The 24,975-nt window shown below is 43.6% G+C and overlaps 1 protein-coding gene across 1 annotated transcript in view; it reads right to left on the bottom strand.

Annotated features, from left to right (window-relative positions):
• Positions 1-24,975, bottom strand: part of znf507 (zinc finger protein 507) — a gene marked incomplete at its 3' end in the record, with an annotated part of 44,986 nt that overhangs the window by 11,357 nt on the left and 8,654 nt on the right. The window contains exon 5 of the mRNA XM_079243383.1: positions 18,509-18,613. Coding sequence (XP_079099509.1) covers positions 18,509-18,613 — 105 coding nt within the window. The remainder of the gene's footprint in view (positions 1-18,508; positions 18,614-24,975) is intronic.

Below are 24,975 nucleotides of genomic sequence, written 5' to 3'. Positions count from 1 at the left end.
GAGTGGGTGGTGCATGTGTGTGGTAGGTTGGTGGATAAGTGTAGATATGATGGATGGGAGTGGGGGAGATTTGGATGTGACGTGGGGGTCAGGAGGATGGTTTTAAGGGTGGGCTGAACGGGTGGCTGGGTGGACCTGAATGTGTCCGGAAGTGTGTGTGTGTGTGTGTGGCTGTAGGTTTGTGCTGAGACAGTGTGAAGTGCCGATGTGTGGACAAGGTGGGGACTTCATGTCCCCAGGTGGGGGTGTCCTCTGTGAGTGAGGGGGCGGTGGACAATCGGTCTGGGATTCCCCTTCTGCCGCCCCGCCTCCTCTTTGTCCTCGTGCCTCCCTTCTGCATGTGGTGAGTTGGTCCCCTCTTGGGTCGGTGATGACTCTCTGGTTAGAGTCGCCGAAGGCTCTGGTTACGGGGATGGCTGTCCCCGGCTTGTCCTGGTCCTTGGGGGGCCCTGGGAGTAGGGGGCATGCCCAGTGCTGCGGGCGGCTCACCTTCTGGAGGAAAGCTCACTTTCCTCCAGACTTAAATCCCTCAACCCCTCTTCCTCCCCGCTCCCCATCACACACAGGCAGGGTATTGGGAGGTGTGCACGTGGCGCTGGGTGGTGAGAAAGGCCATCAAGGTGGTCTTGATCGCTGCACCCGGCCTCGGCTCACCTCCCAGTTTTAATTACACTTAGACACCAAACACCAAAACACTGACGACTCACATGATTAGGGGGAAGAGCATGCGGTGTATGGTGGGCGGGGCTGCTTAGGTAGTCCCTCTCCCAACACCGCGTGGCAATTCCCTCAGTTTTAATTGCAACTAATACATACTTCACAATCAGTCATAAGCGGGGGGGAGGCAGGGACGATAGGGTCTTCTCATGCCCCTGCTCTCGGGGCTTTACTGGGGGGGGGGTACGGGTGGGGGAAGAGTGCCGTCCATTAGGCCTAAGTCTGGGCTGGCCTGGCTGTAGGAGGGTTGTCGCCGGCCCTGGGGGGGTGCTGGGTCGGCTGCATCTGTGGGGTGGTGGGGGGGACGCTGGGAGTGGTGGGCGGTAATTATGGGGCCCTGATCGGGGCCATCCTGTCCTCTGCCCCCTCTGAGGTATCTCACATGGGACATGATGGAGGGGTGAGGTGAGGATGTGTGGGAGTGGGTGTATGGGGTTACAGATGGATGGTGGGATGGCTGGGGGGGGGGATTAGGGTTGGGGATATAGGTGGGTAAGGGATAGGGATGTGTGAGGATGAGTAGATGTGTGTGTGGAGGGGTATGTTGGCGCGTGGGTTGTATTGGGGTGTGCCTGTGTTGGAGGAGTGAGGGTATGTGTGTGTGTGTGTGTGTGTGTGTGTAGGGGGGGGTGTATATGCGGAATGGGATGTGTGAGTGAGGGTGAAGTTTGGAGGGGGGCTATGGGTGGTGGAGGGGTGTTTGGTGGGGCATGTGTGGTTGGGTAGAAGTAGAGGGATGGGGTGGCGGGGTGTTAGCGTGTGTGTGTGTGTGGGGGGGGGTGAGCGTGTGTGGGGGCGGGGGCGATTGGGGTTCGTGTGACTTGGTATGGGTGAGTGAGTAGAGGTGGGGTGGGGTTGTATATGTTATGGATGATGTGCATGGATTGCAGAGGGTTGTGTGGATGGGGGTTGAGAGGGGAGTGCGTGTTTGGGGGGGGGGTATGCATGTATATGTGTGAGGGGAGTGCGTGTTGGGGGGGGGGGGGGCGGGGTATGCATGTATATGTGTGTGTGGTTTGGTGGTGGGGGGGTGGTGTCCTGTACCCGGGGGCGCAGCTGGTGCGCTGGGGTGCGACCTGGCTGCCGCTGGGTGGCGGTCTGGGGATCCTGGTCCTCCGTCGGTGTGGGCTGTGCCCTCTGCCTGCGGGGGCGGGGGGCTGCTCACGGGCTCTTGGGGCCCTGGGGCCTGCGCTCTGTCTGCCCTAGGTGGCCGGTGCCCGGCGGGATCGGCCCTTGCCGGCCTAGGCCTGCTGGGGCCTGTTCCCCCTGACTGCGGGGGACTCTGGTTGGGCACCTCCTTCGCCACCTCCTGGGCAGATGCATGGCTGGCTCTGGAGTGGGGGGGTTGGGATCTGTACCTGGGGGTGACTGTCGGTTACCCGGGTCTCTGGGTTCTCCTGGCCTTCCTCTAGCTGTAGGCGGGCGGGGTCACATTGGCATGATCACTCTTCTCTAAACACGTTCCACTCTGAATGTTCTGCATGAATGTTCTGCATGTGTCACAGTCACTGAGTCATCCAGCAAGTTTATTCACTAACAGCAGGTACCTCTCTTTCTGTCTTTTTGACTTAACTTGCTAGTTTCTGGTCTTCATGATTGTCAACGGTTTTGTTCTCCACGAATCTAGAGTTGGCTTGTGTGGGTGTATATATTTATGTGTGTGGGTGGGTATGTGTGTGTACTTATGTGTATGTGTATGTGTATGTATGTATGTGTATGGATATGTATATATGTATGCATATGTGTGAGTGTATGTGTATGTGTGTGTATGTGTATGTGTATATGTATGTGTATGTATGTGAGTATGTATATGTGTATATATGTATATATATATATATATATATATGTGTGTGTATGTATGTGTATATGTATGTATGTATATCTATCTTTATGTATGCATGTATGTGTACATGTGTGTGTATGCATGTGTATGTATGTGTATATGTATGTATGTATGTATATATGTATATATATAATGTATGTGCGAGTGTATATACATATATATGTAGGTGGGTATGTATGTGCATATACATGTATGCATTGATCTCTTTCTTTTGTTTTTTTTTTTTGTTTTTTTTATGTTCTCTTTTCTGTTCTCTTTCTGCCCCTTTCCTGTCCTTTCCGGTCGGGTCCAGTAGCATAAACTCTGTAATACAAGCTATTATCCAAAACAAATTGAAAAATAAAATAAGAATCAAGAAATACAAGGGGATCATTACATCTACAAAAGTTCCCCTTGGCAAAATAAATTTGCTCAGCAGAACACAGCATCCAGAACATCAGTCTGCTTGCTTAAATGCTGGACAAGACAAAAAAAAAAAAAAAAAAAAAAAAGAATTATCTTCATGAAAACTCGTAGGAGAATACGTTATTTCCCAATCATTTAATTCTGAATAATTAATTCCGAATTAAAAAGACATGATGTAACCGTAGTCAGTGTTGTGTCGTTTATTTGAGCCTGTTCTTCTGCGTGACTCTTTTTTGCGAGAGAGATCTCAGCAGTTCCTGTGTATTTGTAATAAAATACTCATTATAAGGAGAGTCTTAGATTTATTAAAACTTCTCAAGACCGAGTATTTTCGCTACAATACCTGTCAGTGTTTAATCAAACTCTAAATCCATCAGTCGCGACCAGTATAGCACACTGACTGGTCAAAACTTTGTGTTTTGTTGATGAAAAGAAGCCCGACCGGACTGGTCCTCTGGTGTAGGTAAGGAAAGTGGAGAGGTTGGTTAAAAAGGGAGAACGTAGCGAGCAGGAGTGTTTTGAGAGCGTGCACTTGCAAACATATTGATATCAGGACCTGCAGCTGGATCTCAAAGCAACTCCAGTCAGCAGAAACAGATCTGTTTTCATCGCTGTGTTGAGAGGAGTTCTCCAGCTTTATTTGTTGAAATGTTCGGTGATTCTGCTTGCTGGAGGGGACGTACTGCTCAGCCTTGGTCTGTAAAATACCCGCAGATAGGATTCAGTTCAGACTTGCTTGGCCAGGTCACAACTTTCTCCCATTTAAAACCTGTTTATTCTGTGTTTTTCCTGATGATCTCACTGGGAGTCATCTTGTAACCCAGCATTTTGATTTGCACAAAGAGACAACATCGAATTAGTCTTTGTTTGTGCTTCATCGTGTCGTTTATACATTCACTGTTGTAGTTCATCTAAACTGAGCCCACAAAATTTGTCCAATCAATTATTAAACTTAATCTTGTGAATTTAAACTCAGCGAGGCAAACATTTTTTTTAACAGGTGAATTTTACGTATTTTGTCTGTCGAGCTGCTGCAGCTGTTGTGATAACTCAAATGTCTATGAACAACTCCAGTGTAAGTCAAAAGTAGAGGCATGTCTGGTGTTCAGATCCAGTAGTTGTGTAAATGTCTGTAATGTTAGTTTAAACGGGTGTAAATGTCTGTAATGTTAGTTTAAACGGGTGTAAATGTCTGTAATGTTAGTTTAAACGGGTGTAAATGTCTGCAATGTTAGTTTAAACGGGTGTAAATGTCTGCAATGTTAGTTTAAACGGGTGTAAATGTCTGTAATGTTAGTTTAAACTGGTGTAAATGTCTGTAATGTTAGTTTAAACTGGTGTAAATGTCTGTAATGTTAGTTTAAACGGGTGTAAATGTCTGTAATGTTAGTTTAAACTGGTGTAAAGGTCTGTAATGTTAGTTTAAACGGGTGTAAATGTCTGTAATGTTAGTTTAAACTGGTGTAAAGGTCTGTAATGTTAGTTTAAACGGGTGTAAATGTCTGTAATGTTAGTTTAAACTGGTGTAAAGGTCTGTAATGTTAGTTTAAACTGGTGTAAATGTCTGTAATGCTAGTTTAAACTGGTGTAAAGGTCTGTAATGTTAGTTTAAACGGGTGTAAATGTCTGTAATGCTAGTTTAAACTGGTGTAAAGGTCTGTAATGTTAGTTTAAACGGGTGTAAATGTCTGTAATGCTAGTTTAAACTGGTGTAAATGTCTGGAATGCTAGTTTAAACGGGTGTAAATGTCTGTAATGTTAGTTTAAACTGGTGTAAATGTCTGTAATGCTAGTTTAAACGCGTGTAAAATGTAATGTTAGTTTAAACTGGTGTAAATGTCTGTAATGTTAGTTTAAACTGGTGTAAAGGTCTGCAATGTTAGTTTAAACTGGTGTAAATGTCTGTAATGCTAGTTTAAACTGGTGTAAAGGTCTGTAATGCTAGTTTAAACTGGTGTAAAGGTCTGTAATGTTAGTTTAAACGGGTGTAAATGTCTGTAATGCTAGTTTAAACTGGTGTAAATGTCTGTAATGTTAGTTTAAACTGGTGTAAATGTCTGTAATGCTAGTTTAAACTGGTGTAAAGGTCTGTAATGCTAGTTTAAACTGGTGTAAAGGTCTGCAATGTTAGTTTAAACTGGTGTAAATGTCTGTAATGCTAGTTTAAACTGGTGTAAAGGTCTGTAATGCTAGTTTAAACTGGTGTAAAGGTCTGTAATGCTAGTTTAAACTGGTGTAAAGGTCTGTAATGTTAGTTTAAACGGGTGTAAATGTCTGTAATGCTAGTTTAAACTGGTGTAAAGGTCTGTAATGTTAGTTTAAACGGGTGTAAATGTCTGTAATGCTAGTTTAAACTGGTGTAAAGGTCTGTAATGTTAGTTTAAACTGGTGTAAATGTCTGTAATGCTAGTTTAAACGGGTGTAAATGTCTGTAATGCTAGTTTAAACGGGTGTAAATGTCTGTAATGTTAGTTTAAACTGGTGTAAATGTCTGTAATGCTAGTTTAAACTGGTGTAAAGGTCTGTAATGTTAGTTTAAACGCGTGTAAAATGTAATGTTAGGTTAAACGGGTGTAAATGTCTGTAATGTTAGTTTTAACTAGTGTAAATGTCTAATGTTAGTTTAAACTGGTGTAAAGGTCTGCAATGTTAGTTTAAACTGGTGTAAAGGTCTGTAATGTTAGTTTAAACTGGTGTAAATGTCTGTAATGCTTCCCCAAAGAGCAGGGAAGAGTGATCATCTGGTGGTGCGGGCAGGTAAGTGAGAGAGGCGCAGGTAAGTGATGTGGCAGTGACGTAAATTTTGCGAGACGGCAGATTTAGTCAAGGCGCGTTAAAACAGATATTCATTTTACATCATATTCTTGCCAATATAATCTTAAAACTGTTTCTGGAAGCAAACAATTAAAAAGTCTTGTTTAAAGTAAACTCTGGAGCAAAGCGAGGAGGATCTCACCAGCTTGTCGGAGTTTATTGACGAGTGTTTCAACCGCATCGTCATGGGCAAGACAAGCCAAACATCGACTCCATCTGCGCTCAGATCCGCTTCAACCTCCAAGAGAAGCCGGAAAGAAGACTCGCCCGGAGCGACGTCCCCGACACCTCGGACATCCTGATGTCCATTGACAAAAATCTCACCAGCTTCGACACTCGTCTGGACCTGTTGGAAGTTCTCCACCGGGAGTTTCAGTCGCTGCGGGAGTCGCTGGAATTCAGCCAAAAGCAGGTGGAGTCTCTGGCCGCAGAGAACGCCAGCCTCAGGGAGACGGTGACTTCTCTCAACGAGGGGATGACCCGACTCACAGAGGAAAATAAAAAAAATAAAGGAAACGGTGATCGATCTCCAGGCGCGCAGCATGAAGGACAACCTGGTCTTCGCAGGAATCCCGGAGCAACAAGAAGAGGATCCAGAGCAAACAATCAGATCCTTTATCCAAACCAAGCTGAAGCTACTCGAAGATGCGGTGAGGAACATCTCATTTCACCGAGTTCATCGCTTAGGTGGGAAAAGACCGGACAGCCGCAGACCCAGACCGATTGTAGCCAAGTTCGTGAGCTACAAGCAGAAAGAGCAGGTGAGGGATCGAGGTCCGGAACTCCGCGGGACCGATTTTAGTGTAAATAATCAGTTTCCCAAAGAGATTCTGGAGAGACGCAGGGTCCTGTTTCCCATCCGAAAGAAGCTCAGAGACGAAGGATCCCGTGCAGTCATCGCGGTGGACAAATTGTTCGTCAATGGACAGCTTTACCGTGACAAAAATACGACCCCCTGGCTCTACTAACCTCAGGTAATATCTATCACTCATACAGCTAATTATTGTTCAATTTACATGTTAATCTGCTATAAGCACATTAATTATGGTAATTCAGAACTGTACATTTACTGCCAGTCTTTGTAAATTTGCTGTTGTTGTTGCTTTCGTTTAGTTCTGTTTTTGTTTTTTGGCCTTTTTTTTCTCTCCCCCCCCCCCCCCCCCCCCCCCCCCCTTTTAGGGCTTTTGTTTTTGCTCTTTTGTTTGTGCTATTTCTTTTTATGTGTAGTTGTAGTTGTTTGCTTTTCTCACTCCTTTCCTTTCTAGCTGCTCTTTCATTCTATTATGCCATACCAACAATAATAGGTAGGGTACACACGTACATCCACATGACACAGACACTAAATGTCATGCACATAACACACCTACAACACAGAGCACGTTTAATCACATCAACACTCACCCCCAACTCTCACACACACTCTAAGCATGTGGACAGACATATAGGAACATTGTACACACAGATGAACTTATATACACACACAATCTACACGCAGCATGCATGCATTAATGTGGGCTTGCACACACACAAACACACACATACTTTTATAGAAACACTTCAATAGCTTGAGCATGACCACCCTGAGGTTTGTTACGTGGAATATACGTGGAGCTGGTTCCAGGGAGAAGAGGTTGAAGGTGTTTAGCAGATTGAATGATCTACAGGCAGACATTGTCCTGCTACAGGAGACTCATTTATTAAAAACAACAGCTAACGTACTCTCTACAGCACAGTTCCCTCACGTGTACTCGGCCTGCTTCAATTCTAGACAAAGAGTAGCAGCCATTCTGATAAACAGGAAAATTAATTTTACTGCTAATAATATAATTTTAGACCCAGGTGGAAGATTCATAATGACATTTTTTCATTCCTTCTTCTCCTTACTATATGATCACCTTGATAATACACTTATCATTGGGGGCGACCTCAACATGACCTTAAACTCTGGGATGGACAAGGGGGGCGGAGCAGGGAAACACAGGGTCTGGCAGTCAGCAAGAGTTGTTAAACAATATATGGAGGATTTTGGTCTTTGTGATGTCTGGCGCTCACAACACCTCACTGCTGGAGAGTACACTTACTTTTCATCTGTCCACCACTCATATTCCAGAATAGACAACTTCCTCACTAACAGCTCTATGATGAACAATATCTCAGAAACTAAAATCCATTCCATCACTATCAGTGATCACGCACCAGTATCATTTACCCTAATTAATAAGAAAACTAAACCATCTTATAGCAAATGGAGATTTAATACATCATTACTTAAAGATCCTGATTTTATCAGTTACTTCAAACGGGAGTGGTCTTTGTATATAGAAAACAATGACATACCAGGAACATCAGCTTGTGTTCTTTGGGAGGCAGGAAAAGCAGTCATGAGAGGGAAAATAATTTCATTTTCATCACATAAGAAAAAGAAGGAGAGTTCAAAAATATCTGAACTAGAGCTTAAAATAAAATCACTAGAAGATGCCTACAAGGCTTCTCCAGAAGAGCAAGTGCTGACTCACATAAGAAAGGCTAAACTACAGCTGAATGAAATAATTAACCAAAAAACCCAGTTTTTGCTACAAAGACTTCGCTTAGAGAATTTTGAACATAGCAACAAATCTGGAAGATTTCTCGCAAATTAATTAAAAGCAAACAAGGAGAAAACAACCATCTCCTCTGTTAAAGATTCAAGAGGAAATATCCTCCATGATCTGGATGGAATAAATGACACGTTTAGAGATTTCTATAAAACATTATATTCCTCAGAAACAGATCCATCAGACAACAGCATTGAGGAATCTCTCAGCTACCTCAATCTTCCAAAGTTACAACAGGATCAGGAAATGGTTTTGGATGCACCCATTTCAGCAGGGGAACTACATGAAGCTTTAAAACACATGCCCAGCAATAAAGCTCCAGGACCAGATGGTTTTCCAGTTGAATATTATAAAGAATTTTGGTCTACACTAGCACCCACTTTTTATAAAATGGTTTCAGAAATTAAGGAAAAAGGCCAAATATCTCAAAACATGAATTTGGCTAGTATTACAGTAATACTAAAACCAGGAAAAGACCCCAAACTCCCATCTAGTTATCGTCCAATATCACTAATGAACGCAGATCTTAAAATAATCAGTAAAGTGCTTGCTACAAGACTAGAAAAAATAACCCCACTTATCATACATCCTGATCAAACAGGATTTATCAAGGGACGACATTCCACCACTAATACGCGCAGACTAATAAATCTAATTGATTATGCCACCATACATAACCTGGAAACTACAATAATCTCTCTAGATGCTGAAAAAGCATTTGACAGGGTGAACTGGAAATTCTTATTTGCAACATTAAGAAAATTCGGGTTTGGCTCATCGTTTATCGACTGGATAAAGATACTGTATAGCAATCCAAATGCATGCGTCAGGACAAATGATCAAACTTCTCACAGCTTCAGTTTGCAGAGGCGCACCAGACAAGGCTGTCCACTCTCCCCCTCACTTTTTGCAATCTTTATTGAACCCTTAGCAGCTAGCATTAGACAAAACAAAGACATTAAAGGCATTAACTGTAGAAATATGGAGCATAAGACCAGTCTTTATGCTGATGATGTATTACTTTTCCTTCAAAATTCACAATCATCCATCTGTCAGACAATCACACTCATCAATAAATTCTCATCAAATTTTCAAAATTTCATCAACTGTTCCTTCCATAATACTCCTGACACTGCTTTACAGTCAGGAAATATTAGATACTTGGGAATAAACATCTCACCCAGACTGTCAGACCTTACAAAGCTAAATTATGTCCCTCTACTAAAAACAATTGAGGACGATCTCACACGGTGGAAATGTTTACCCATATCACTAATGGGAAGAGTTGCCACTGTAAAAATGATGATTCTACCTAAAATCAATTATCTGTTTTCAATGATCCCCATTAAACCTCCATCGACCTGGTTTAAATCGCTGGACTCTCATGTCACTAGATTTTTCTCTGGAAAGACAAACCACCGCAGATTAGACTAAAAACACTCCAGAAGACTAAAGATAGCGGTGGCTTAGACTTGCCTAATTTCCAAAATTACTTTATAAGCAACAGACTACAATACATCTCTAAATGGCTTAAACCTAGCTATCTAGATGAACCATGACTTAATATAGAAGAAGCTATGTGTGAGGACATGGCAATTTCAGACCTGCCATTTATCAGCACAGCTGTCAAACGCCAAAAATGCTTTAAAAGCATTAATATCAGCTCCTCACTAATGGCCTGGTGGGAATTTCTTAAACTAACCAAGTCCTTGCTTATTCCATGCAAACTTACACCTATTTGGAACAATCCCGACATCCAGCAAAACCCGCAAATGATAAACTTCCCTCAGTGGAAGAATAAAGGAATAAAACAGAACATTTAATAGAAAACGGGAACTTTCTCCCTTTTGATATAATTACTTCACGATATGAAATCAGCAGCACAAAATTCTTAGAATACCACTAACTTAAATCTATTATAGGTAAGAAATACACCCCTGATCAATTAAACTTGCAGCTACCTATCAGGGCTGCAGAATTCTTAAATCTCAATGCCCCGAAACTGTTATCCAAAATATATAGATTACTATCAAAGCTAGACGATTCCATATGTCTCCCAACTTCTAAATGGGAAGCAGACTTATCCAGTAACTTTGACCAAAATGAATGGTCACAAATCTGGTCAAATACATTTACAATGACTAAGAATTCAAACATGCAACTAATACAATTTAAAATTCTGCATAGAACTCATTATACAGGACACAGGATGTTCAGGATGGGTCTGTCACAATCAAACATCTGTCCACACTGCACTGGTAACACAATTGACAACTACTACCATGCTTTGTGGTCTTGCCCACCTGTCCAGGAATTCTGGTTTCAGGTATGTAAAGATCTGTCAAATTGCTTCAAATGTAACATCCCTACAAACCCCAAACTGGGCCTACTGGGTCACTTGGGTGAAATTAACATAGAATTTAATCCTGCAAACTTAATCCTCACCAGTTTATGTATCGCAAAGAAAACTATCCTTCTAAACTGGAAAAGCAAACAAAGTCTGTGTATCCAGCAGTTCAGAAATCTTTTATTAGATCACATCAGTATCGAGATGATGTCTGCCTCCTCAAGGGATCAGTCAGCTGAACTTCATTCCCTCTGGTCCCCTGTGATCAGCTCCATCACTTAGTATGGGGGGAGAATGTGACCTTATTGCACTCGGGGTTGGTGGCCGGTTGGGGGTCTCTGGAGGCTGTGGGTCTGTGGTTGGCTCCTGGGGGGGGATTTTGACTGCTCCACTGCTGGGGTTGCTAGGTTTCTAGCCCTACGGTGGACCTGGATGGGCCAGCGGCTGGAGTTGCCACGCGGCGGCGGGGCGAGGTCGCTGGCGGGTGATGGGTTGGCGGGCTTGACTCTGTAACGGGCGCCTGTGCCGTCGTGGGGTGGGATGGGCGGGGTCCCGGGCTCTGGTGCCCGGGGTTGTCCCCTGTCTCTTGGGTGCAATGTGAGCTGGGCGGCAGCAAGGGGCGGGGACCCTGGCGGTCCGATCCCCGGCTGCAGAAGCTGGCTCTAGGGACGTGGAACGTCACCTCTCTGGTGGGGAAGGAGCCTGAGCTTGTGTGCGAGGTTGAGCGGTTCCGGCTAGATATAGTTGGACTCACCATGGCTTGGGCTCTGGAACCAGTACCCTCGAAAGGGGCTGGACTTTCTTCCACTCTGGAGTTGCTCATGGTGGGAGGCGCCGAGCAGGTGTGGGCATTCTCATCAGCCCCCAGCTTGGTGCCTGCACGTTGGGGTTTACCCCGGTGGATGAAAGGGTAGTTTCCCTCCACCTCCAGGTGGGGGGATGGGTCCTGACTGTTGTCTGTGCTTATGCGCCGAACAGCAGTTCCGAGTACCCACCCTTTCTGGAGTCCTTGGAGGAAGTGCTGGAGGGTGCTCCTTCTGGGGACTCCATTGTTCTGCTGGGGGACTTCAATGCTCACGTGGGCAATGACAGTGAGACCTGGAGGGGAGTGATTGGGAGGCATGGTCCGTCCCCCCCCCCCTCCCCCCCCTGAACCCAAATGGTGTTTTGTTATTGGCTTCTGTGCTCATCATGGATTGTCCATAACGAACACCATGTTCCAACATAAAAGTGTCCATATGTACACCTGGCATCAGGATTCCCTGGGCCGCAGTTTGATGATCGATTTTGTAGTCGTATCGTCGGACCTGCGGCCACATGCCTTGGACACTCAGGTGAAGAGGGGGGCGGAGCTGTCAACTGATCATCACCTGGTGGTGAGTTGGCTCAGATGGTGGGGCAGGAAGCCGGTCAGATCTGGCAGGCCCAAACGTGTTGTGAGGGTCTGCTGGGAACGTCTGGCTGAGTCCCCTGTCAGAGCGAGCTTCAACTCCCACCTTCAGCAGAGCTTCGAACATGTCCCGAGTGAGGCGGGGGACATTGAGTCTGAATGGGCTGTGTTCCGTGCCTCTATTGCAGAGGCGGCCGGCCGGAGCTGTGGCTGTAAGGTCGTTGGTGCCTGTCGTGGCGGTAATCCCAGGACTCGTTGGTGGACACCAGCAGTGAGGGATGCCGTCAAGCTGAAGAAGGAGTCCTATCGGGCCTTCTTGGCCTGTGGGACTCTGGAGGCAGCTGATGGGTACCGGCGGGCTAAGCGGCATGCGGCTTTGGCTGTTACTCGGGCATGGGAGGAGTTCGGCGAGGCCATGGAGAAAGACTTCCAGATGGCTTTGGGGAGATTCTGGTCCACCATCCGGCAGCTCAGGAGGGGGAAGCAGTGCTCCATCAATACTGTGTACAGTGGAGGTAGGGAGCTGCTGACCTCCACTCGGGACGTAGTGGGTCGTGGAAGGAATACTTCGAAGACCTCCTCAATCCTACCAACACGTCTTCCAATGAGGAAGCAGAGCTGGTGGACTCAGGGGTGGACTCTCCTATCTCTGGGGCTGAAGTCGCTGAGGTGGTCAAAAAGCTCCTTGGCGGCAAGGGGTGGATGAGATCAGGAATTCCTTAAGGCTCTGGATGCTGTGGGGCTGTCCTGGCTGACACGCCTCTGCAGCATCGCGTGGACATCGGGGGCAGTACCGCTGGACTGGCAGACTGGGGTGGTGGTCCCCCTTTTTAAGAAGGGGGACTGGAGGGTGTGTTCCAATTACAGGGGAATCACACTCCTCAGCCTCCCTGGTAAGGTCTATTCAGGGGTCCTGGAGAGGAGGGTCCGCCGGATAGTCGAATCCCGGATTGAGGAGGAGCAGTGTGGTTTTCGTCCTGTCGCGGAACAGTGGATCAGCTCTATATCCTCTTTGGGGTCCTGGAGGGGGCATGGGAGTTTGCCCAACCAGTCTACATGTGCTTTGTGGACCTGGAGAAGGCATTCGACCGTGTCCCCCGGGGGCTCTTGTGTGGGGTACCAGACCCCCTTGTACGGGCTGTCCAGTCCCTGTACGACAGGTGTCAGAGCTTGGTCCGCATTGCCGGTAGTAAGTCGGATTCGTTTCCGGTGAGGGTTGGACTCCGCCAAGGCTGCCCTTTATCACCGATTCTGTTCATAACTTATATGGACAGAATTTCTAGGTGCAGCCGAGGTGTTGATGGGATCCGACTTGGTGGCCTCAGGATTGGGTCCTTGCTTTTTGCAGATGACGTGGTCCTGTTGGCTTCATCTGGTCGTGATCTCCAGCTCTCGCTTGAGCGATTCGCGGCCGAGTGTGAAGCGGCTGGGATGAAAATCAGCACCTCAAAATCTGAGACCATGGTCCTCAGCCGGAATAGGGTGGATTGCCCTCTCCGGGTCGGGAGTGAGGTCCTGCCTCAAGTGGAGGAGTTTAAATATCTCGGGTCTTGTTCACAAGTGGGGGAAGGATGGAGCGCGAGATCGACAGACGGATCGGTGTGTCTGTTAGTTTTAACTGGTGTAAATGTCTGTAATGTTAGTTTAAAACCCAACATGTCCGAGTAGAAGTAGCCCTGGACCCATCAAACTCCCCCAGAACTTTCTCTTCTTGGAGCCCAATATGCAGAAGAATTCGGCATCTTAGATCTGTTTGTTTGCTGAATCAGTTGCTGATGTGTGATGCGGTGCTGTAAAATGAAACTGTTTTTTTTTTCCCCCCAGAATGAGGCATCACACAAAAGTTTAGTTGTACTATTGGATTTTTCTACCTTGGGATGCTACAGGGAAGCAACGTCTCCAGGAATGTGCATTATGAATGTCAGAAGTAGGAAACACAGAGTTTTAAGATTAGAAACTTACGCTGTGATGCTTTTATGATTCTAGCCTGTGTTTGCCGTCTTTAGTGTATTTACTGCTGTGGCATGCGGTCCTGGAGGTCTGAATTAAAAATTATACAATTTAACTCATTAATTTAGGCGTGATATTAAAGACCTAATCTATAGATTAGATCATTTGATATTTAAGTGATGACTAAACCAGTTCATGCTGGTTTAATTTTCTGCTCTCAGTTTCCTGGACTAATTACCGTCAATCGTCGTGTTGTCGCTGCATTTTTCACACTAAATGGAGTTTCACCTCCAATCTCGTTGTTGCTCTGCTATAATGACAACAAAGCTAGCTCTCTCCCTCTCTTTTTGTACAAGTGGGCCTAAATTTACACTAAGTTGGTTAAAACGGACGAGTGACAAACAACCAAAAGTTAGCTTTCAAACCGTGTCAACAGCTTGCATCCAGATCATGCATTCAGGGTGAGCTGCTCAAAACTTTGCGCTGATGCAGCAGCTGTACACTTCTGCATGTGACCTTCACAACTTCATCTATGCCCACTGAAATCTACTTGTTTAACAACATCTGTGTCAAGATTTAAGAAATTCCCTGGAGGTGTTGAGACGTGATGCTAACAGCAGACAGATGGACAGTGTGAAAACTCGTGTCTCTGGACACAGCTGCCGAGGAACAATGAAGCCTCATTTCAATGATCAAATCTGGCGCAGAGATTAATATAACATCCCAAATCTTCACTATGCTCCTGGTTTATTGTCTCTAATCATGACTAATGAGGCAAACTGTAATTGTAGATCATTAATGCTACAAATGTGATATTTATGTGAGGGTTTGACAAGATACATAGACATACTAGTTTGGGTGAAGTACAGCACGACTGGTAATTTTTTTACCTCGTTTTCTAGATGAAAGATGATGTTAAAAGATCCTAGTTTCCACATCACAATCACTATTCTTCTGAGATGAACCTGAAGTTAGCTCTATAAGCCTGTATAAGTATCAGGTCAGACCATTTCCTGAGCTCAGTCTTTTTCCCATAATGCCTCTTGATTTGGCTTTTCGTAACGTTCATGCTAATTCTCAAATCGGATGAAGTTTAGTGTTCGTTGCGTAAGCGTGCTTCACTTATATTTAGGGCTCTGATTGCTTGTTGTTCAACTGCGATGTCTCCCAAATGCAAATGGAACAATTGGCATCAGTTCCACCCATTTTAATTACTTAGCTGATGAAGAAATGATATGAATGAGCTGCTCACACCTGTGCACTGAAGAGATTCACAATCAGCAGTCAATTTCCATCCAGAAGAAGCTTTACTTGTTACAAAACTTGCTAAAATCCCACAAAATTAGGAAATGAAATGAAATATTTTGGTAAACACTCGCTGTTTTCACACATTAAGAAACAACATCAGTAGCAGGCTTGTGCTTTAATATGCTAATTAGCTGGGTGCCTCATTTACATTACAATAATTGCAGTGAAGCTGCTGCTGCAGTGTCTAAAGGTTAAATGGAAATATTTCTACTTCATGTATGATGCTTGCATGAAAAATATTATCTGCATACGTTTGTGAAATTCCAAACTGCAGATTTATGAAGCAAGTTCATCAATCAATCAATCAATGTCTAATCTGATCTGGTCACAAATACGTCAGCAAACCTGCTGCAATCAGTCTCTCTCAACTCCTCTGTGTGAAACTGCTGCATTATATAACCCGAGTGGCTCGTCATAAGATGAAGAACCGCTTTTATTCTCCGTTTTGTTAATGTATGGACATATATGCATGTAAGCTTAGCAGGAACTTGAGACAAGTGCTCGGTGAAGAGGAAATCAGCAATCAGTGTTTGATGATATTTCACATGAGGACTGTACTGACTAAAATTAAGTTTTTCCACCAGCCAATAACCTTGTAATCAGAGGCCCAAGTCTGACGTCTGATGGTTGTCAGTATAATGAGCAGAGCTCCAAAAAGCACGTGCACCTTTGTGCGTGTGCACCTTTGACTATGTAAAATTGAAGCGGCTCACCTAAAGTGTAACCTGATGTGGGCACCTGTGTAAGATAACTTGCAGTGTTGCTAAAGTGGTGACCTGTTGCTGTATTTAGTGATGCTGCGTTCCAGTTGTCTGGAAATCAGGAGAGTCTAAGAATAGGTGACGTTGTTACCACGTAGTTGATGTTCAAGTTGCACAAACTCGGAGAAACCGAAAGCCTCCAAAAAAGCCAATTTGTGAACATCTACAAATCCTGTATAAAATAAGGAAAAATGTCACAAAAAAATTAGCTCTGTGAATGCCAGCTCATTTAGCAGAATATGATTAAAGAAAAAACATATTGATGCAATTTTTCACAAAACCACACAAAACCATCGCAACAACGTAAATATCGGCAACAACAACAACCAGCTGCTGTTCACACTGGAAACTTTGCAGACAAAATATATTACAGAGAATTTTAATACAAACAACAAAGGACTAGAAATAGTTCTGGACCAAGCGGCAACCTTCAGCAGCTGAAACTGAAGCCTATGCAGAAGTGCATAAAACTGCAGTCCCCCTTTCATCCACTAGGGGCTGCAAAACAGAGCAAATCGCCATAGACTCCCATGTTAAAAAGACCCAACTTCCCAGCAGATATAAACAGGTTTACAGCAGATATAAACATGTTTACAGCAGAAATAAACATGTTTACAGCCTGGTTCAAAAATCAATTTTAGGTTTAATCGGTCAGGTTTACCTTCATAACAACTGTGGGGGGGGGGGGGGGGGGGGGGGGGGGAGGGGGGATTTTCTTTTGTAACTCGCCCATTTAAAAGTAATTTAGTCTTAAAATTCAGCATATTTAGGGGCGTGTCCTTTTGATTGACAGGTACCTGATCTCTCTTTTTAAGTAAGAAGAACGTAGAACAACCGCAGTTTTAAGCCGGTTAACGACGTGACGCAGCTTCAGCCCGCTTACCTCCGTTAGCTGATTAGCTTCTGTTATCTCCGAATTAACTCGGTTAGCTCTTAACTACATGCAAACTGAAGTTCGCTAAATGTCAATCATCCACCGTGACGCTCATGGCCCCCCTTCTCAGCTCCACCTCTTTCCCCATATTTGTATTTTCTGAGAAAGACACACGTGACGCTGCCAAGATGCTGATGGTAGGAACCGCCCATCGAGCTTCAATTCAGCTCTTCAGAAACCCATGGGTGACATCACGGAGGCTCCGCCCATCTTTTTATAAACAGTGTATGTTCTAGACGCAGTCATCGTCTCAGGGTATTCTGTGTATTAGGAGTTTCATCTTCATCTTCTGCCGCTTATCCGGGAGTTTCCAGCTCGGAATTCTTAGATCGCGTTGTAATTTCTGGCACAAATGTCTCAAAATTCTGAGTTCCTGTGACAACTGAAATGCACTGAGTAGTCAGACACTTCTAGAGACTCTTTTTTTAATGAAGAACTGGCAACGTTTTCTGGTGATATCAAAGACTGATGTGAAAAAACAAAAAATCAAAGTAAGGATTAAACAACGAGGAGCCGTGCATTAGATGGTTATAATGCACAAAGCAGAGTCTACAACACCACGATGCACAGCAGACTCTAACGCACAGTTCGAGTTCCTTAATCCGCTTATACCAACATGGACCCACACAGTAAACAATTTATAATAAATACTCTTTTTTTTTAGAAAACTTGCCAAATATCCTAAAGTATAGGAACTATTTTATGTTGGCCTCGATGTACTTTTTATGCTAAACAACCGCTGTCAGGCTCCAGCGTGTTTCTCTCTTTCACCTGTTAAAAGAGAGCTGATCTGATTAACGCGTTGCTACGGCGACTGCCCCATAACGAAGGGGCGCTCATCACTTCTCCTCTTCCCATTCATCAAATGTTTTATTTCGGCCAAAAATATTGAAAACTCATCTCAAAATCCATGCCAAAGCATGTTTCCATCATATGGGGCCCCAAGCAGAATGTGATTTGGTGGGTGCAATATCCTGCAGGTATAAGACGTTTTCCTGCTGCAACACAGCTATTCAATGATTTTTTTTTTTTTTTTTTTTTAAATTTAAATCAAGGTATCGTGGCCACTTGGGGCCCATTGAAGTGCACTTATGGGCCCCAAGTGGACACTTGGTATGCCTGTGCCTTGGGTCGGCTCTTACAAATATCTTAAAAGTTAAAATTGCTTTATAGCAAGATGTTATGACTCTTTATCTGTGCTTTTTTACTTGTCATAAGATATTTATAGGGTTTTATAAGATTAAATCTGAGGTTAATCTCACACAAATTTGGGTTGTGCAGCTAAATTATGTTTGGTGAAAGTAATCTTTTCCTGCCATAAGAACTAGTGCACCTTTATGCATAAATGCATTTGGATGAAACGATGTGGTCTCTTCACAGATGCTGATAAAGACAGATCTGGCTTTAGATTCTCTCCTCAGATGGTCACCGTTATCGTTTCTCACCTGTACTGCTCCAGCAGCTGCACAGCCTGGTGCTCCTGAGGGTGTCTCCTCATGTGGCTCTTTAAACTGTTCATGTTAGTGGTGGCAAAGTCACAGCTGCAGCACCTGACGGAGGCAAAAAGGAAAAAAACAGACACAGAAAAGCTGGTTTAACAAGCGGCGTTCTGAGGTCAATGTGCTGCTTCTTCTAACTTGAAGCCTAAAGGGAAATAAGGGATTTCCAGAGAAAACAGAGGAAATGGCCAGAAAGAGAATAAATCAGTGTTTTGTACTCTGTGGATGTTCCAGTTGGAAGATGAAACCGGCTTTTGTTGCTGCTCAGAGGCAAAGGCTATACTGTGCACGGTCTGAGGACAGCGGCTGCACCGAAATCACGGCAATTTGCACACAATTAAAATAAAGGAAGCAGTGAAATAATATTCCAGCTATGACAAACCCTGTTTTAACACTCTGTCCGTTTAGACAAAAGATTCCTGTCTCCTCTGGGGGCTTTTGCACTGCGTGATGCTTTAACTATTACTGTGTTACCACAGGCAAATGTTAATATTTCAGTGTTTTTATGTGGACTATATAGATGATTGTATTTATCAGCTGTTGGCTTGTGGTGTGATTGTTGGAAAATAAATTGGCCCAGGCTGAAGGGAACGCATGCAAAGTTGAACATTTTTGGACTTTGGAGATTAATGGGGGGGTAAGCAGGGTGTAGAAAGCAGAGCAGTAATCTTAAAATGCACTGTCCATAACAACGTGCTGCGTAGTGTGTTGTTTCTTTAATTTCCCCCACTGTTAAACTCATCACCGCTGGACTTGATTTTTTATGTTAATTGCATGAATCCAAGGTCACTGAAGCCATTGTTTCCATCACAGGGGTCATTATTTCTCACCCGGTAGCAGCTGCAGGGCAAAAAGTACAGAAACAATCCAACACTCCAGGGAGCCGCTTCACATAGGTAGGATTCAGTCAGGCCAGGTGGAAGTAATCCTACTAAGTGCACGCTCCCAACAGCCATCAATACTGTGAAGCGATTAACTGATGATGACAGAGAAAAGTTGAATCTGACTTCACTTTAAGCGCGCAACAGATAAAAATGGAGACTTATGGAGAATTAAAGCCTTTTATACAACATGTCTGTCAGAGCTCAGCACAATGCAAAAAGAAGACTAAAAATATCAGATGTATTTGTTAATCATTACTTTTAACAAATACTAACGCGATTATACACAGCTAGTTGCTTCAATTTGCTAAAAAAAAACAAAGAAAAAGAGGCGAGAAGTTTCATGTAAAACCTGAACAGGAAGCACGTCATTTAGGAAATCTCTGTTAAAGTAGCACTGTGTCTGATGCAGCAAAGAAACACAAAATGACATTTGAGACATGATTCGGCATGAGACTGACTTTTACTGGCTGGAGGGAGCTCACAGAAGAGACAGGATGCAAGCTGGATGCGAAATTATTCGTCAAAGAAGGGAAATCAGCCAAAGTTCAGTTGTGTGGTTTTAACAGACACGTATATTTAGATAAAACCAACAAGCAGATGCAGAGTTGGGATTCAAACTTCAGGGAAAAGACACTCGATGCTTTCGTGCCAAAACTGGAGAAAAGTGTTTCTGCTGCAGATGAACCAGTCTGCTGCTCCTGCGACTGACAGGCGTGTCAGAGTTTTTAGGATTATTCTAAAAGCATTGATAAGCAAACCGGCTCTGTATGCAGAATACTCTTTGTCATAATTCAGCTGGAGATCAGATCGATTCCAACAACACAGCTGATGCCTGACGACAAGACAGTTTATACGTAGACAGACACTTCTACGTATAGCTGTTAAAAAGGCTCCACACTTTGAAGTGAAACCAATGAATAAAATTAAGAAAGAATCTACTCATGACTTACACGACTGCATTAGATCATAATCAGAGTGTTACAGATGGCTGATGTTATGATTATAAATCAATATTCAGATCAATTTTCCATGTAAAAAGACAAAATGATGATTGTTATCTCTCCTGTTAGGTATTACCACGCTCTGAAACTGTGTCTCACACACAGAAAAACATGATTTATCACACACATCAGGTGAAATAAAACCCCTCATATCTGATTTAATAGTTGAGAGGAATAAATATGACCAGGGTTGCTGTAACACAATGATAACACACATCATGGCGCTCTGCCAGACATGTTAATGTCAGATATATGAAGACTATCCTGTTCTGCTACCCAGATTTCATCCAATCACAATGACCATAAACTGCTTCAGATTATTTTATTATATGTGTGAATAAAACAGCTGCACAGATGTTATACGGGGGGGGGGGGGGGGGGGGGGGGGGGGGGGGGAGGAGTGATGGGGTACACAGCTGATGGCCATCACACCAACCGGGCTGTAATCATCGGCTGAACAGATGTGAAACATTCCTTCACATCTCTGGTAAAACACTGTCATACATCACAGACGGGGGGAAGCTCCACGTCCGACTTCTAAACGCTCAAACAGACATGCATCGCAGCCTGGATGCAGTCCGACACCGACACATTTTTCCTGAGACCAGCAGTGAAGGGTTGACTTTCAGCTTTCATGTGGAGGGGTTTACATCTGGATCGGGTGCAGCGGGGAGCCAAACTCCAGCCCTGTCATCATCCTCCAGCCGTCTGCCCTGGAGCACGGAGGCCAAGCAAACTAAAGCGCGTCGTGGTTCTAAAACTCCAGCTTAGCCAGTTCATTCAGATGGAAACGTCTTCTTTAACATTACGTCTCTGTAAAGGTAATCATGTGGAACTTAATAATAATAAAGTTTGTGAGTGAAAGTGAAAAAAAAAAGCATGATCAGACATTTTATTTCCTGATGCGTTTCATAAACAGTTCAAACAGGATTATATCAGGTAAGCGACAGGAAAATCTAAGGATCTGTTGGACTAAAACGGATCATCTCTGAATCATCTGCCTTCATTAAACAACAGGAGTACAACCGCAGTTACAGCTTCTTTATTTTCAGACTCCTGCGTGCCTTTCATGTAAACAACATGTAATTTAGCCTTTCCAGTCTTTTCCTGAGCACACAGACAATACGTGGATGAGCCGACTGGCTGCCGCTGCCTCGCTGCCACAGGCGAACAGAAACAGCTTATGTGTGCTTTTCATTTTAAAGCACAAGCATCAGACACAAACAAAAAAGAAGTGCTTTCAGTCCACACACACACACACACACGTTCGGGAGTGCCTCCACAGAGCAGAAGTGAGGATTTTCAGGGCTTTACTGCCATCTAAAGGATGTTTCTGAAAGTGCAGCTCATGTACAGAAGAAACGTCTCCTGGATGGGAACAGAAACGTCTGAAACACGACAAGAAAACTACTGATGAAACTTACACCGAGCACATGAAGGCAGCACGACGCAGACGGCAGTGAAGTCATTCTCTCCACTTTACAGGCTTTTCCTCCTTCTAACTTTACCATAAAGCTCATAAAAGCTGGGTTCATAATAAAGAATATAATAAGTGCAGATTAATAAACACAACGCAGGAGGGGTGTCCAGATGTAGTCCTGCAGGTTTTACATTAGATGAGAGGTTTTAGATGTCTCTCCTCATCAGCTTGTTGTGTATCTCTGCTCATGTCGACCATTCAGACTGTTCCAGGTGTGCGTCTGCAGGAAATGTGAAAATATGCGCGATGGGGACGCTGGACATTCCTGTAAAAACCATTTTGCAGCAGGCAGAACGTGAAATCATCACCAGCAACACAAGCAGCAAGAAAATAAAAGCACATCATGTGAAAAGCTGAAAACTCTCGCAGTGAGATGAGAAACGATCAACGGCGCCAAGCGAGCCGCCATCACGCCTCACAAGTCTGACCGTGAAGATTAGCACCAGAACAACCATCATGTAACCTGAACGGTGAGGTACTGCGTCTGCAACTAAACACAGAGCTCAAATAAAGTTTATTAAAATGTTCATGTCACATTTGGGAATATTATTAATTATTTTAATGAACATTATCATGAACAGTGTAATAAAAAGCATCATTTAGGGACGTGTGCATGTTTAAGTTAGTGTTAATAATTACAGTTATTTACTAAAGGATGTTAATGTGCTTTTAGTTGCTATTTAATACCTATAATGTTGTAATTTTCTAATCATTCAGCCAGAATCTGAGAGGAAACAACAGTCTTCGTCTCCAACGCTTGGCTTCATATCCATATATAACTATGCTCATTTGAGTTCTGCTCATTTTCATCAATTTTTCCATTTGAATAATTTTAATCAGCTGTTATTTTCATCAGGAAATGACCCAAAAAAAATCCAGGATTAGCAATTCAAGATTCAGACAGTCTCAGCCAAACATAATTATGCTGAAGTGGGCTCTAAGTGGCGTGAAGGATCCAGAAATCACTCCACCAGGACCTGGGACAGACGCTCGCGCTGAATTTTAATTCATTGTTACAGAAAATTAAAGCAAAAGCAGCGAGGTGGAAAAACCCTGAACTAAACGTCCCATCTTAACAATACATCCATGTTTAGGAGACTGGAAGGTAGAAAACGTTACAGAACGCACGGCATGGCTAATCACTCAAAAACCATTTTATTTACCAGTAATGAAGCAGCGCCGGCAGGTGCAGCTGATTTACTGGGGACCAGCAGGTTTGAGCTCTTCTGTAAAAGCAAGAATTCTGACATCTGATTGGTCAGCAGTAAATATACACACATGACCAAACAAAGCAGACGGCAGACGTCAGCAGGGATCTTAGAGAAGCTCATTATTACAGCTGTGACCATCTGCTTTTGTCCCAAATTGATTCCAATATTTTGGGTGCCGATTCAATTCAAATTGAGATTCTCACAATTTTTCAGTATTACTGATTTTTGTAGACTAAAAACAAAAAGTACAAAACTTTCTTTGCTCGTCATTTTACTGGATTTCAATGTGAAAAAAATCAACAGAACAGCCAGACCATCATTCTGCTGATAAACTGCTGAAGAAGACAAGAAAAAAGATCAATAAAAACAATAAAATGACAAAAATCTATTTGGAAAAAAAAAGATTTTAACAAAAAAAATTTGATTTTAAAATCATGAAGCAAAAAAATCCTGACATTCAATTTTTTCGATTTGATTTCCACCCCTACTAATTATTAGGGATGCACCAATACCAATACCAGTATTTGTATCGGCTCAATACCAAGCGTGTGTAGTCGTACTTAGTAATAAAAGTGTACTGATACCACAATTTTTTTGTTCCACTAAAACAGTGATCCTCACTGTTAATTCAACAAGAGCCACACTCCACATACTAAGACAAGAGGAGAGCCGCCACCCCCCTAAAAAAAAGCGTTCCCACGCTACGTATCCTGCTACGTTGCCAAATCAGTAACATTCAGCTTTTCAGCAAGGAATGGTTATCCTAGATATTGCACGGAGTAATGGCTTCTTATACAACAGTATATGGTGAAAATACAATAATTCCGTCAGAATGTGGGCGTTTCTTTTTCATTATATATACGGAGCTACCGACGGAGCAGCTCTTTGGCGAAGTTCTGAAATCAGCCAAACCTGGCAACTCTGACAGGGTCAGTTAGGGCCGTTAGGACAGCAGAGTTTCTGCAAGCAGCCTGCAGCTCTTGTTAGTGGAGAGAACTGCAGCGTTGAGGATCATTATGACTTGTTTAGATGCATTTTCAGAAAGCCAGCGGCTGCTTCACGATCCACAAGTCAGGAGCCAGAGAGTCGCATGCGATGAGGAACACGGCACTAAAAGCTGGATCTTTGTTCCAAAACCACACATTTATAGTTGTATTTAGGTAAAATGTGTTAAATCAGAATAAAACTTAGATCTGTAATGTTACTATAATTGTATTGGTGAGGTAACTTCAGAAAGGACGGGTCATTTATTACAACCTGATGAAATCTTACACAGTTATAACAGTAATAATAACCATAGTCACTATAATGTTCACATAAACTGGTATCGGCAGATATTTAAGTTTTAGATATCGGTATCGGATCGGAACTCCCAAACAGTGGATCGGTGCATCCCTACTAATTATTGTCCATCAGTCTGGACTATAAGAGTGAGACCTCCAAACATTATGGACTCCATCATTTACTGACAGGTTAAACTATACTATTTATCTTCTATTTATTTTCTTCCATTTATTCTGAAAATAAAGTCTTTTATTTTACATAAACCTTCTGTCAGATTCACCGATTAGTTCGTAGGCAGCAGAACCGCAGCACATTTCCTGTAATACCAGGTAACGCCAGTCTCTCTGTAAGGTACGAGGACATGCCAGCTGCTCCCACTTCGCAGAGGAGCAGGTTTCGTATCAGCAAAGTGATACTCAAAAACATCAAACCCAATCTTGTGACTGACTGACATCGAAGCAGCGACTCCAGGGTATCGACACGTTCCCTAATCTGACTGATGTTATTCAGCTAATATTCTGAATGGAAACCATTATTAAGAATCTGTGACAGA

This window comes from Telmatherina bonti (assembly GCF_933228915.1).
Source record: "Telmatherina bonti genome assembly, chromosome: 1".
Taxonomy (NCBI): domain Eukaryota; kingdom Metazoa; phylum Chordata; class Actinopteri; order Atheriniformes; family Telmatherinidae; genus Telmatherina; species Telmatherina bonti.
The sequence above is the reverse complement of the archived record's forward strand: the minus strand, read 5'-3'. Positions and strand labels throughout refer to the sequence as shown.